General features: G+C 41.0%; 1 protein-coding gene across 2 annotated transcripts; it reads right to left on the reverse strand.

Annotated features, from left to right (window-relative positions):
* Positions 1-3,086: 3,086 nt before the first annotated feature.
* Positions 3,087-13,913, reverse strand: LOC110508670 (biliverdin reductase A). Of its 2 annotated transcripts, none has more exons than XM_021589378.2 (7): positions 13,775-13,913; positions 12,838-12,962; positions 12,417-12,536; positions 9,758-9,855; positions 8,623-8,730; positions 7,469-7,637; positions 3,087-7,279 (listed from the first exon to the last, which is right to left on the reverse strand). In XM_021589378.2, exons 2-7 carry the CDS (start codon positions 12,954-12,956, stop codon positions 7,006-7,008), a joined length of 888 nt encoding a protein of 295 aa, XP_021445053.2. In that variant the 5' UTR covers positions 12,957-12,962; positions 13,775-13,913; the 3' UTR covers positions 3,087-7,005. The 2 variants fall into 2 exon arrangements, with proteins under 2 accessions (XP_021445053.2, XP_021445054.2); XM_021589379.2 differs by having other exon boundaries at positions 13,771-13,882.
* Positions 13,914-13,959: the final 46 nt, after the last annotated feature.

Consider the following 13,959-nt stretch of genomic DNA (forward strand, 5'->3'; position numbering starts at 1 on the left):
GGGACCACTTTCTTTAATCAAACACAACCCGGTCTTTAAACAAGCCAGAGGGAATCAATAGACTGCACTCTTTAAGTTCACAAACAGTTCAATCAGCAGCATACCACCCTGCATCCCACTGCTGGCTTGCTTCTGAAGCTAAGCAGCGTTGGTCCTGGTCAGTCTCTGGATGGGAGACCAGATACTGCTGGAGGTGCTGTTGGAGGGCCAGTAGGAGACACACTTTCCTCTGGTCTAAAAAAAATTATCCCAATTCTCAAGGCAGTGACTGGGGACATTCCCCTGTGTAGGGTGCTGTCTTTCAGATGGGATGTTAAATGGGTGTCCTGATTCTCTGTGGTCACTGAAGATCCCATGACACTTATAGTAAGAGTAGGGGTGTTAACCCTGGTCTCCTGGCTAAATTCCCAGTCTGGCCTTCATACCATCATAGTCACCTAATCATCCCCAGCTTACAATTGGCTCATTCATCTCCTCTCCCCTGTAACTATTCCCCAGGTCGTTGCTGTAAATGAGAATGTGTTCTCAGTCAACTTACCTGGTTAAATGAAGATGTGTTGTAAAATATGAATGTCTTAACAATAAATATAATGTATGCTACAATTAAATGTTGTCTGTGTCCAGGTAATTTTGTTACCCATGTGTGTGTACAGTATACTTACATTAAATGGATGGGGTAGCCTCCTTCAAAATACCAGCAGTAGTTCTTGGAAGCTGTGCACTGTCAATGACAAGAAGAAAACTAGTCATTGATTTATATTTGCTGGTATGAGATCAGAGGGCAAGTCAGAGGGAAAATTAAGTGTTCGGCATTTAAGTAGGAAACTTGTCAACCATGTGAATACCTTGTAGTTTTATTTCTCTGTGATGTGCCAGATGTGACCACCAAACAGGACTTGGTTGGCTTTTCATTAACAAGTAAGTGATACAAAAATCACTTACTGTAAGCAAAGTTCATATTTGATGAACCAAACTTCTATTTCATGCTATGCTCTATGTTCAAAGGCCAACTCAAGATGATTGTGAACCGGTGACTGCAAAGTCCAGACCAGACCAGAACCCACTATGCACACATACAGTTCAATGCCACCTCTGTCAGACTAGGCCCAGCACCTAATGTATAACAAGCCTCTAAAATGAGATACTAGAGAAAAATAGTCTGTGGGCTCTCACTATTATCTGTCCTCACTAGACATAATCACACTATTCCCCAGTGTTATTTTCTATGGCTCTGGCTTCTATGATGATGAGACATCCATTTTTGTTTGATGTCCATCCATCACCATGTAAGGTATGTGTGAGCTGTGAGGTGAGCCGGCTAGCCTTGGCCTTTATTGGATGGGAGTAATTGTGAGAAACACTCCAGCCTAGATCTGCCAGGTGGATGTTTGTGTCCACGGTCAATTGCAGCATGTCCCTTCCATTTACACTCATGGCAAGGGGACAAAGCAGCCCCTGAGCAGGACTGGAGTCTGCATTTGGTCATCAGCAGAGGAGCTGGGCTCACGAACAATACCACAAAGAGCTGTTTGTCACTGCTTCAGTTCTGTCACAATTAACAACGATTAGAAGAGGAAGAGATGCCTGTGTGTATGTGTGCGTGCAAATGAGTGTACTGCAGGTGTGTGTGAGTGCATGTGTCTGTTTGTATGTGCAGTCAGCTTTGTAAAATGGTATTGTGTGATCTATTTATTTGATGTTATTGGATGGACCCAAATGGTCTAGAGGCAAGACAAGGCCAAACTAATTGTGGTACATATGCTATGATCCAGGCTGATGTAAATATGAGTCCAGTAAGACTTCAATGAATGGTGAGTTTTTCTAAATATTGTTTCATTTCAAGAATATAGATTTTAATACATTATGTACAGAATATAATTCAATATACCACGGATTTATGTGACCGTACATAATTGCCTAGCGTTCATAGGCCTAAATAGTTCTCAATAGCCGACAACTTCTGCAGCAGCAGGGCGCATTGTTTTGTTGACTTTCAATAAACCCCAAGGCTATAATATTTCAGAGAACAACGAGACAGTTCTGAAGATCGTCATACCCAGGCCTAAACCTTTTAACGGAAACAAAAAGAGGACAACAATGATTCACTTTAACATTGAATTGAATTTCTGACTAAAAATATCAGACTCACCTCATCCACTAACCAAAACAGAAGTATGATTCCACACAGAACTGGCATCATTCACGAAATGTCAACTCCGCTCACGGACAGTAGCCTCCACCTAAATACCGTGATAGTCCAAAATGAATCAGACATGTTTAGAAATCATTTGTCGCCACATAGTGCGTTTGGTGAGCCACCGGCCATGACTCCGATGTTTGGTCGACTGTCGGTGACATTGGTCAATACGGTTTCAGTCCATCAAGCAATCGGAGTTGGTCTCTTCTTCACAGTTGAGTTTGTCATTATCTTTTGCATTAAATTGTATCGAACGTAGCCTATTCTTTTCACACACATAAAGATGATAAGGCGACACGCCCCCACAGTAACTCTAGGAACACTGCAATCAAGGACGCAGAAGCACTGCTTGAAAGCAATCGCAAACCATTGAACATGTTGAGCTTTTTTTTAACCCAGGACAGGCTGAGTCCACACTGTCACAACTTCAGTGTCACAACATTTAAATCACACAAATCATATGCAGTACAGGCAATGCAATACAGGTTTTGTCATTTGTAAAACATAATGAGTATTTTATAAAATGTATTTATTTTTCGCTTAATGATCTTATTGGTGTGGATTTACCCTGTTTCAGGAGTAACCCAGTGTTCTCTCTGATCACCATCAGCTCTACTCTGTGAGGCTATCAACAGAAGCAGATGGTACAGGCAGGAGCAACACTCATGTCCATCGACTGGTAACCATAGCCTGCAGATCAGACCAGTATTATGATCCTGGGCCAGGGTGCAACAGCTACCTGTTTGCTTGTGAAAAAAAAAAAAATGATATTATTTCTCATGCAGGATTCTGCAATGCTTATTATTTATGGTTGCCTGCTTCTTTCATCAAGAATGTAACGGCAGAATCAAACAGGAAGATGATCAATCAAGCACACATTATATGGCCTATTAATATGGGAAACTGCAAATTATCAATTTTATTGCAAATTATACACAGTTACAATACACACATTATTAAAACATTCAGGCATTATAATTCAATATAATAGTACAATTCTCCCTCAAACTGTTAAATGTAATTTTCTCTACATATAAATTGCTAATAACACTAGTGACACCCAGTTAAAGTGGCCAAACTGCACTCACTGGGTAGTGAATACTTGTGTAACATGGTAGACATATACAGTGGGCTCCAAAATTACTGGCACCCCTGACTGGCAATGCACAAACAATGCTTAAACAAATAAACAATATAATTATAGAGAAACTCAAAATACCAACATGTGAGAAATACTGTACTTTATTAATGTTTCAATGGAACCAACCAAAATAATTTATCAATGTCCTCCAAATCAAGGTTTCACAATTAATGGCACCCTTAAAGATTATTGTAAATAACATCTACCAAAATTAAACCACAAATTAAATTCCACTTATTTAAGTTTATCTAAGCCCTAAGGAACTATATTGAGCCAATACATCACTTCCTGTTTCACTAGGGTATACAAATTAGGTAACACACATGCAATATCCCACTGTCATCCAACACCATGAAGAAAACAAAATAACTGGCAGTTCAAAAGAGACAGATGGTCGTAGACCTTCATAAATCTGGTAATGGCTACAAGAAGATCCACAAGCGATTGAATATACCACTGAGCACTGTCAGGGCAATTATTAGAACATTCAAAAGATATGGAACAGTTGAAAACCTCACGGGTAGAGGACGCAAATGCATTTTGCCCCTCAGGATGGTGAGAGAAGCAACAAAATCCCCAAGAATCACTGTGAAAGAATTACAGGCCTTGGTGGAGTCTTGGGGTCACCAGGTTTCAAAGAGCACCATCAGACGCCACCTCCACATCCACAGGCTCTTTGGAAGGGTTGCCAGAAGAAAGCCCATTCTGATCCCAAGACACAGACGCAAGTGCTTGGGGTTTGCCAAACGTCATTTAAATTATGACTGGAAGAAGGTGCTCTGGTCAGATGAGACCAAAATTGAAAGTTTTGGTCAGATACAGCATTGGCATGTTTGGCGTCAAAACAGAGATGCATACAAGGAGAGGCACCTCATACCCATGGTAAAATATGTAGGTGGGTCAGTGATGTTTTGGGGCTGTTTTAATTCCAGAGGTCCAGGGGCACTGGTTAAGATCGATGGCATAATGAATTCTACCAAGTATCAGGCAATTTTGGCTGACAATCTGGTTGCCTCTGCCACAAGGCTGGGACTTGAGGTGGACTTTCCAACAAGACAATGACCTGAAACATACCTCAAGATCCACACAGAAATGGTTCTCTGACAACAAAATCAATGTTCTGCCATGGCCATCTCAGTCGCCGGACCTCAATCCATTCGAAAACCTGTGGGCTGAGTGGAAGAGGGGCAGTTGAAAAGCGCAAACCCAAGATTGTGAAGGATCTTGAAAGGATCTGCATAGAGGAATGGTCCAAAATCACTCCTTGCCAGAGGTGGTTGCACTAAGTACTAAATGAGGAGTGTCAATAATCATGAAACCTTGATTTTGGTTAAATGTATTTTGTATTAAATAATTGAATGATTTTGGTTGGTTCCATTGAAACAATAATGTACAGTATTTCTCACATGTTGGTATTTTGAGTTTATCTATATAATTATATTGTTTATATTTTTTAAAGTATTGTTTGTGCATTGCCAGTCAGGGGTGCCAGTAATTTTGGAGCCCACTGTACATCATTAGATGGGACTGGCATGAATGGATAACAATGGGAAAGGGAACTGAGCAGGCCAAGGCACAAATTCAGTCTGTCAGCATCCTAGAATTAAGTAGAATACTTATTATATTGTATGGTGAGCAGCTAATTTTGAGATCCTTGAAATACTGGTTTGAAACAAAGAAAAAGGAAAGGAAGCGTATTGCACAAACTACAACTAAGGAAACAAGCTAGTGAATGATTTAGTGCTAAAACCAGGGAAGCGGTGAGAAGTCATGATGCGTCCAAAAGTTCCATCCCACCTGAACAGGCTGAAATTCCAGACATTACAAAAACATCTAAATCAAGTTAACTGCAATGCCCCTTTAATCAAACACTGAAATATGTCCTCCGATTGATTTTTGAACTTGTACTGTTGAAAAGCAATATCCCATGTATAAATACAATAAAGTACACAAACTAAAGACTAGAAAGAGCAAAATAGTGTTTTTTAGACAACTGCAAACGTCAAGGAGTAGGGCAATCAAAGAGTCAGTCTGGTGGGAATCTGTGATTTCATCTGCCTCCCCCTTGCTTGAGGAACAATAGAGGAGAAAGAGAACAAAAGAGGAAAGGCCCACCCCCCACTTGTGCAATGTCAGGACTTGCCTGGACCACCTATTGAGATATGCCTTTTGTTAAGTAAATCAGGTGTTAAATTAGGTAAAAAAGGAGGCTGGATTGCTACTTTAAAACAACTAAACAGATGTGTCAATTGCAGTCCACTGACAATGTTGCAGTTGCAGTGTAAATAACACGCTTTCACTTGCCAAAGCTATCCGAGATACCATTTACCTGAGGTATCATACAAACACCTATTGTACGGTGTTAATGATTTGAACATATAGGCCGTCATTGTAAATAAGAATTTGTTCTTAACTGACATGCCTAGGTTAAAGGTTAAATTAAAAAATACAAATAAATCCATCGATCAGTATGTCACTGTTTTGCCTTACACTTCTGTCTGCACAATAGCTATACAACATGTCAATATTAAAATGTCATATGAGATAATTAAAGCACACCAGCCAATGATAAAGCACCATGAGCTGTGATCAACCACAGGAATGTTACAGTACATTCAACTGTAATGTAGATTCACTTCAATAAGTAACAATGCAAACATCAAACTATATATCAACTGACCTTCCATCAATGTTAAGATGTGGTCTGTAGTAACAGCCTAACCCTAAAATAATAAGCCGACATGCCTTAGGCTGAGTTTACACAGGCAGCCCATTATCTCCCTCACCAACTTTAAGCGTCAGCTGTCAGAGCAGCTTACCGATCGCTGCAGATGTACACAGCCCATCTGTAAATAGCCCATCCAACCAACTACCTACCTCATCCCCATATTTGTTTTTCTGCTCTTTTGCACACCAGTATTTCTACTTGCACCCTTGCCTCTCCCAAGTCCATATGGGAGTTGCAGCGATGAGACAAGACTAACTACTACCAATTGGAGAGAAATAAGGGGTGAAAAACACACAAAAAAAAGTCTAATTCTGAAAAAGATCTGATGTGATTGGTCAAACATTTCCTGGCTACCCAAACTCCTTGCTCAGGTCAAATTCTACAGTACGCCACACACACGGACGTTAGCTTCTTTTCCGCAATGAGTCAGGATCGGAGTACCTCCCCAGCCAGAACACACGTGGGTAAAGTGGCATTTTGAAAATTTGTCATTGGCTAGAGATGATCCAATCGCTTATTACTTTGTTTTGTACAACACCCCTCATTTTGACGTCACTACAAACGACTTCAATGACAGCAGTCTCAGACTGAAGTATATAGAGCAGTGGACGAATTCAGTTTGAGTCGTCAGGCTAGATCAAAAGAAAAATTGGGCTGCTGTGTAAATGCAGCCTCTGAAACACATAAAATACCTTAACATTTCAAAGATGCGCTGAGCGTATGTCTACAGTACAGCAGCTTTACTGTAGAAGGCTTATGGATGGATCTTGTACGCTTGGAAATCCACCAGTAGGTTAAGCATTGCAAAATTCTGGAAAACCTGGGAATTTTGGGAAAGTTACTGTAATTTCACAACCCTTGGTAGGCTGCTGGGGCCCCTCGGTAGGCTGCTGGGGCCCCTCGGTAGCCTGCTGGGGCCCCTCGGTAGGCTGCTAGTTTCTAGGTGTCCTGGGCTGACCCCTGCAGGCTCAGCTGCTGGATGCGGTCGGCCAGCTCTAGACAGTGGAGGACCCTGCGGCGCTCTGCATGGAGCTGGTCACGGGGAACCTGGCCCAGCAGCTTCTGACTGAAGAGCACCAAGTCCTGCATAAAGATACCCACCGGCTCCCTGGTGGCTGGGGGCAGCTGGGTGATGGTGCATGAGTCAAAGCGGAAGTTGATGTCTTTGGCCCTAGACAGGCCGGGAGCCCACTCCTCAATCCACGTGAGAGGCCTGTAATAAATCCATAATAGAATAGATAGAGGGGTATAGTTAACCCAACGTTTCAGCGTGGACTACCAGTATTTCTAGATGTAATAAAGGCAATTACGTTTTGTGGCAGAATAGCTAAGTTTAGGATGTTGTGAAAGGACTTATCTGATTTGTTTATTTGATTAATCCAATGGAGTACAGAGTACATACTTCTGCTCTTTGGTTATGAGTTGAGCGGTCATCTTCATGTACTTGTTCTGCTGGTCTTCCTCCATGCTGGCAGCGGTGACAGACAGCTCTCCAAACAGATCGACCAGCCAGGTGAGCCGGGCGATGCCACTGAAAGCTGGAAAACCAAAGCCCGGCTTCAGAGGACCTCCTATTGTGAGACACACAGGAAAACTACAGTCAGAAGTAGTTGTAATGGGACATGTAATCCAATGGCTCATGTTAATCATCCTCTGCTCACATTATGCCCTTTGTATTGATTTTGTATTTCATCACATTCCGACAGTACATAAACTGGTGTGGTGCTGTTGCAGTATGTCACCATTATGCATAAAATGAATGAACCATTGAAGTGAATCTCCCAACAGATGTTACATTTAATTTAGCACTTGCTGCCTCCTACAGTCGAACTACGAAAACTACCCTGACTCAAATTTAAGAGAAACTACTCCCTCTTACTCCTCCATTCTCTCCACTAAGCTCCGACTTCCATTCTTGGTCAACAGGCAGCTGCTATAAAATACTGTCTGTCATCTGAGGTTATGTGAAGCGTGTGGAGTTGATAACTATGATTTATTATTCAATCATGGGTGCTTTTGGAGAAGTCCATTCATATGCATTCACTTGCCTCTTCCCCAGCTGCGAGGCTCTGATGAAATAGGACAGAGCTAGTCAACATCCCAAATGGCACCCTATTCCCTATGTAGCGCACTACTAATGACAAAAGTAGCGCACTATGTAGGAAATACAGTACCATTTGACACACCTCTGGATTTCATCAACAACACCTTTCTGTATTTCACACCAGAGACCAGCCTGCCTGCCTCACTCCACAGGCAGGCTCTCTTTCACATCAAACCCAACACGTGTACTGTGGAGAATGAAAACACAACATTTCACAAGTCGCTTTGATGGGAGCCTTCATTACATCAAAAGCTCTGGAATTAAATATTCATCCCAAAGCCTGTTACCTGGATGATGCACATCAATTTGATACATGCTATGCAGTTAAGTTTCTGTAGCAAATATTGTATTTGAGGTGATGTCTGTATCAGTAGTGCTGGGGCCTTCGTGTATCACGGTTGTGTTTTCACCTGGGATTTGTGCTGTATTCTCAATTCCAGTCTCCGTCTCACCTGTGAAGTGAAGGAATCCCTCCTCCAGCCTTTTCCCTGCTACGTCCTTCTTCAGCTGCTTGAAGTCGGCTGTCAGGAGTTCTATGTGCTCCTCATGCAGGACCACTCCTAGGAACATAGAAGACATAGAACTTTAAATACGTAGGTGATCAGTAGTTATTAAGATACACAGATCAGGGTTTCCATTAGCCTGTAATAGCCTGGCTTTTGGCCACCCCAAAAAATATGAAAAGCCCAAAAATAAAACTGGTACCGGCCAATTGTCAGGGAGAAAAGAAAAAAAAATTGAATTGTGAAATAATGCTTTTTATACCATTCATTGATAAAAAATACCAGTCGATGTAAATACATTTAACCAGTCATGCTTATTGGTAAATGGTTATCGCAGACAGCATACAGATACAGAGCCTAGTTTAAGCAGAAAATCTGTCAGACAGCACAAGAGCTGCTGCTACAGCTCCTGCTTCTGCTGGAGTGAAATGTGCTTTTATAAGCCCAATCATTGTGCAACAATAATACATTGAAATTGCATGTTAAAAACAGTTTTGATGGTCGTGATTAAAAAGAGCTACTATTTTTATTTCTCAACTGGTAATTGAAGCGCGCCTCCCATTCGTCATTCATGTGCAACGGTAGGCAGGCTTCAGCACGTCACACTTTACAATGTGAGCTGGTGGTAGTATGCATTTTGAAAACTTAATTGTGTGAAGCCTGAATGTTTTACTTCATATTATGAGGCATGTCTTACCTTTCTTCAAAGTAGCCTAGCCAAAATCTAATTTTAATGCCATTGAAACCATTATGTTCTATTGGCTTTTAAATCAACTTTCTTTCATTGTCCATTGAGTTGCATGTACAGTGTAAAAATGAATTACCATAATCTAAATGTGATTTCTGTCATTCTGAGCACCGCGTGTAGACGCCCTAATCTTGTTACACACCCAATGCATATGGGGCCGTTAAATTCCTCAAATGTCCTGTCAATTAAAATGCTGCCGGTCAAATGTCCAGCGTCACATTTTCCAAACGGAAACCCTGACACAGATACACGTCTACTACATCATCATGACCATGTCATCAAGACTTCACCATGTCTTCTCTATAAAATATCTTCCAATGATTCTGTCCAACTCACCTTTTTCCTGAGCCAGGTCCCAGAGTTCCACAGCAGTCTTGTGTGTCATGGCCATTGGATATTCCACACAGACATGCTTCCCAGCTTCCAGAAACATCCTATTAAGACATGCAACATAGTATAGGAGAAATGTTTTTTACTGTATCCAAGAAGGGTGTCCAAGAGACAGCGCTTGAACAGAACATGAATTCCATTTCAAGGACTGTCCTGTACTAGGGAGTTGCACAACTCAAATGTAACTTTGTAAACCAAACTGACCAGCAAGGGCTCCCGAGTGGCGCAGCGGTCTAAGGCGCTGCATCTCAGTGCTAGATGCATTACTACAGACCTGGTTCGATTCCAGGCTGTATCACAACCAGCCCGTGATTGGGCGTCCCATAGGGCGGCGCACAATCGGCCCAGCATCGTCCGGGTTAAGCCGTCATTGTAAATAAGAATTTGTTCTTAACTGACTTGCCTTGTAAATAAAGTTCAAATAAAAAATATATATAAAAAACAAGAGCCCAATGTTTCAACAACCCATCGTGTTCAGAGTTGGGAAAACTTCACATTGACCGCTCTTAAAACTTCTAGTAACTTTCTCAAAATTTTCCTTCAAATTAAATTGACAAAAGATAAGACAATGAAGTATCCTCTATGAAAAAGCTGTTCTCAATAACATTTCATGGCTTTTTTCCCTTTACAGTATGAAAGGCAGTACCTGCTGTTCCATTTAGACAATTAGCCTGGAACTGTCTACCAGTGAAACATGATGGCCATGTTCTAAACACCCTCATTAACCAGCCTAAAATAACTCTCCATTCTTTAATAGCCCATCTCTGCCTCTCTGTACACTCTGTACATTTAGCAGTGAGAGGGAGAGTAAAAACCATCATTTCAGTGCGTTTTCGCTACAGTTCGCAGTCATAAAGAGAGCCATTAGAGAGCTGTAGCCTTGGTGGTCCTCTCCAGGGTTTGAGTGGTGTACATCAAAACAGCTACACTGAAATGTTTCTTACGGAAGAAATATGAAATGCATTTGCAGCATAAGCATGGTAGCAATTAAAAGGGTTTTTGAAAAATTAAAGGAGAGTCGCACACTCTAGGAGCTCAGATGCAATAATTTAATAACCAACGTTTCAACAGACAAGCTGTTTTCATTAGGGTATAATGAAAAACACTGCGGGGTGACTAGTTTATATAGTGTCAAAGGACACACAGGTGTCTAATCATGGCCAGGCGTGGCCTGATATCATTGGTTAATTCTCATATATTAAAATAGCATTAAAAAAACATAAATTAATAGCATACGATCACAGATACAATAAGCCTACAAACATTTACAATAGCAAAATCACAATAATCACAGGAATGGCTTCAGATCAAAGTCTACGTTGAGACTGAAGGGAGCAAGGGTCTTTAAAATGAAAGATCCAGGCAGCCTCTCGTTTTAACAATAATTTGTCGAGGTCACCCCCTCTCCTAGGGAGGGTGACATGTTTGATGCCAATATAACGTAGGGACAAAATCGAGTGGTTTGCTCCCAAAAAAGTTGGCTTCAATTGGGTAAGTCGAGTTTTTGCATGGTGCTACAATGCTCCGAGATTCGTACTTTTAATTCTCACTTTGTTTTACCCACATAATGTTTTACCACAAGGACAAGTTAGAAGAGAAATAACTGCCTTAGTGGAGCACGTGATAACACCTTTGATTGGGATCTGTTTCCCTGTTTGGGGGTGTTTGAAGGATCTATATTTATAAGTGCCATTGCATTGAGCACAGCCATTACACTGGTAGTTTCCATCCAGTAGGGGCGCAAATAGACGTTGTGCAGGGATATCTTGGGGTGGTAAATCAGAGTTTACCAGTTGATCTCTGAGATTTCTGCCCCGCAAGAATACGACCAAGGGAGGGTCCGAAAACACATTACCGATACTGTCATCGGATCTTAGAATGTGGCAATGTTTAATCTGACCATTTTTGTACCCCCTCTCCTTGAATTTTCTTTGCGTCTCAGCCATATTTCTGTCGAAATCTGATTGTTTTTTGCAAATTCTTTTGATTCGACAGAATTGGCTGTAGGGCGAACTGTTTTTCAAGGGAAGTGGGTGACAAAAATGAAAAGGGAACAGTTCGAAAATGATGGTAAAATTATTAGACTAAAGGTCCAGATTGAATCCAAACATTACACTATTGATTTTATGTGGATTTTACATGTAATACAACATTGCATTTACTGTGTCACAATATGTCTCCATTTTGTATAATATATAGCTTATATACTAGAGCTGTTAAATCTAATCTAATTTTATTGGTCACATACACAAATGTAGCTGATCTTATTGAGGGTGTAGCGAAATGCTTGTGTTCCTAGCTCCAACAGTTTGTCTGAGGGTTTAGTAAATGGGCCAGGTTCAATTAATGGTTAATTAACGTACAGTTTTTACACCGAGATGGAGCCTCAGTGGACTAAGAAAGGAAACAGTGTAATGAGGATTGATACAGACAATATACGTGTTCGGGTGCTGACTCCTAGTGGTGATTTGTAACATGGTGAAAATATAGCTCTTGTGTAAGAGCATTTCAGATAGAAACAAAACAGACAAAGGGATAGCTAGACAACTACCACAGAGGACTATAATAGAGATATGGGGTCATTGAGAGAGAGAAAGCGTTTTACCTGATGTTTTCCTCGTGGGCAGCGTTTTCGGTGCACACGAAAGCCACCTTTATGTCGTCCCGGCTCAGGGCATCTTCAACAGTGATTTGTTTCACTCCCTGCTGCTCCTCCAGAATCCTCCTATGGGAAGACAGCACCAGAGTCATATTCACTATGGGAAAAATGCTTTGAAATAGTCACAGGGTTTGCTACAGTATGCACGACCCAGCTGCTGACTGTGACGACAGTGACTAGATATCTATTTCATATGTGCACTGCACATATAATAAATAAGCACTAAAATCAAGGTATTTTTTCAGTGTGAGAATTTTACCATTGTTTTTTAACACCCGTTGTTCCTGCCAAAACCAGCACATGGATCTAGACACACTGCTGTGCACAGTGTGTCCAAAAAACAATGAGATGAGTCTTGGTACCTCACCTGGATATGAAACCTTTGACACTGAGCTTCTCAGCTGCGCTGGAGGGCAGAGGGGCTAGCATGTCCCTGACCCTCACAAAGCCTGCCGTCCCAATGCCAACCACCACCGAACCAAACATGTCTGACTGCAAAGAGACAGAGTCAGAGCTTATCAACTGTGCACTCTGCATAAAGACCCAAGACCAGTTCTGGACAGAGATTCTCAGGAACACAGCAATGTTTTTCTGTATAGTTTTGCTAGTTAAAAAATATGGCAACTAACATCAATGGAGAATTTGACAATTCAAAATATTTATATCAATTAACTAAATAAATCTGTATTAAAACTGTTAGGACTGTCTGAATTTACAGAAGTGAAACATGGTTGTTGGGAAGGAAATGGTTAGAAAGAAAACACCATGTTTCACTTCTGTAAATTCAGACAGATCCAACAGTTTTAATACAGATTTATTTAGTTAATTCATATAAATATTTTGAATCGTTAAATTCTCCATTGATGGCAGTTGCTATATTTTTTAACTAGCAAAACTATACAGAAAAACATTGCTGTGTTCCTGAGAATTTCTGTCCAGAACTGGTCTTGGGTCTTTACGCAGAGTGCACAGTTGATAAGCTCTTCACTTCCTATCAGTCAGAAAATGGTGCAGTGTCAGAAGTGCATTAGCTGTTATGGCTGGGATGCACTGTGGGTGCTGATCATTACAAATACACATAAAATGAACCCTCAGGTCTCCAATGCCTTACACAAGGTAACTTGAAACTAGACCAATGACCAGGAAATTCATAATTGACATAATAATGATAAGTATATGATCTAACATGACATCAACAATTATTTATTGCAGGTAACAACGCTGTCCTCGTTGAATGAGTAGCTAGTTCCGTACTGAATTGAAACTGGTTTACATTGCTTTACAAGCTTGATTTCCTTACCTACCCTTTTCTGAATTGCCTTTGAAGACCCTTGTCTCGTTGAAGTGAATAAAATGCTTATGTTAAACAAAGTAATCGACGCTCTTGCCCGGGTGATATAACTTTCATAACCGGCTCACGTGTTTTTTTTTTTTTTTTGACTGCTTGCGTGTGACGTCCATAGAACGCGGTGATTGGTGAATCAAGTCT

This window comes from Oncorhynchus mykiss, chromosome 28, assembly GCF_013265735.2.
Source record: "Oncorhynchus mykiss isolate Arlee chromosome 28, USDA_OmykA_1.1, whole genome shotgun sequence".
In the NCBI taxonomy this organism is placed as follows: Eukaryota; Metazoa; Chordata; class Actinopteri; order Salmoniformes; family Salmonidae; genus Oncorhynchus; species Oncorhynchus mykiss.

Bases quoted from the DNA above. Each gene is read 5' to 3' on its own strand.
- LOC110508670 (XM_021589378.2), bottom strand. From the start codon at position 12,956: ATGTTTGGTTCGGTGGTGGTTGGCATTGGGACGGCAGGCTTTGTGAGG. The intron at 9,856-12,416 runs GTAAAACGCTTT...ATGTCTTAATAG, and splicing joins GCCCACGAGGAAAACATCAG to GATGTTTCTGGAAGCTGGGA. The intron at 7,638-8,622 runs GTGAGACGGAGA...GTCTCACAATAG, and splicing joins GGGATTCCTTCACTTCACAG to GAGGTCCTCTGAAGCCGGGC.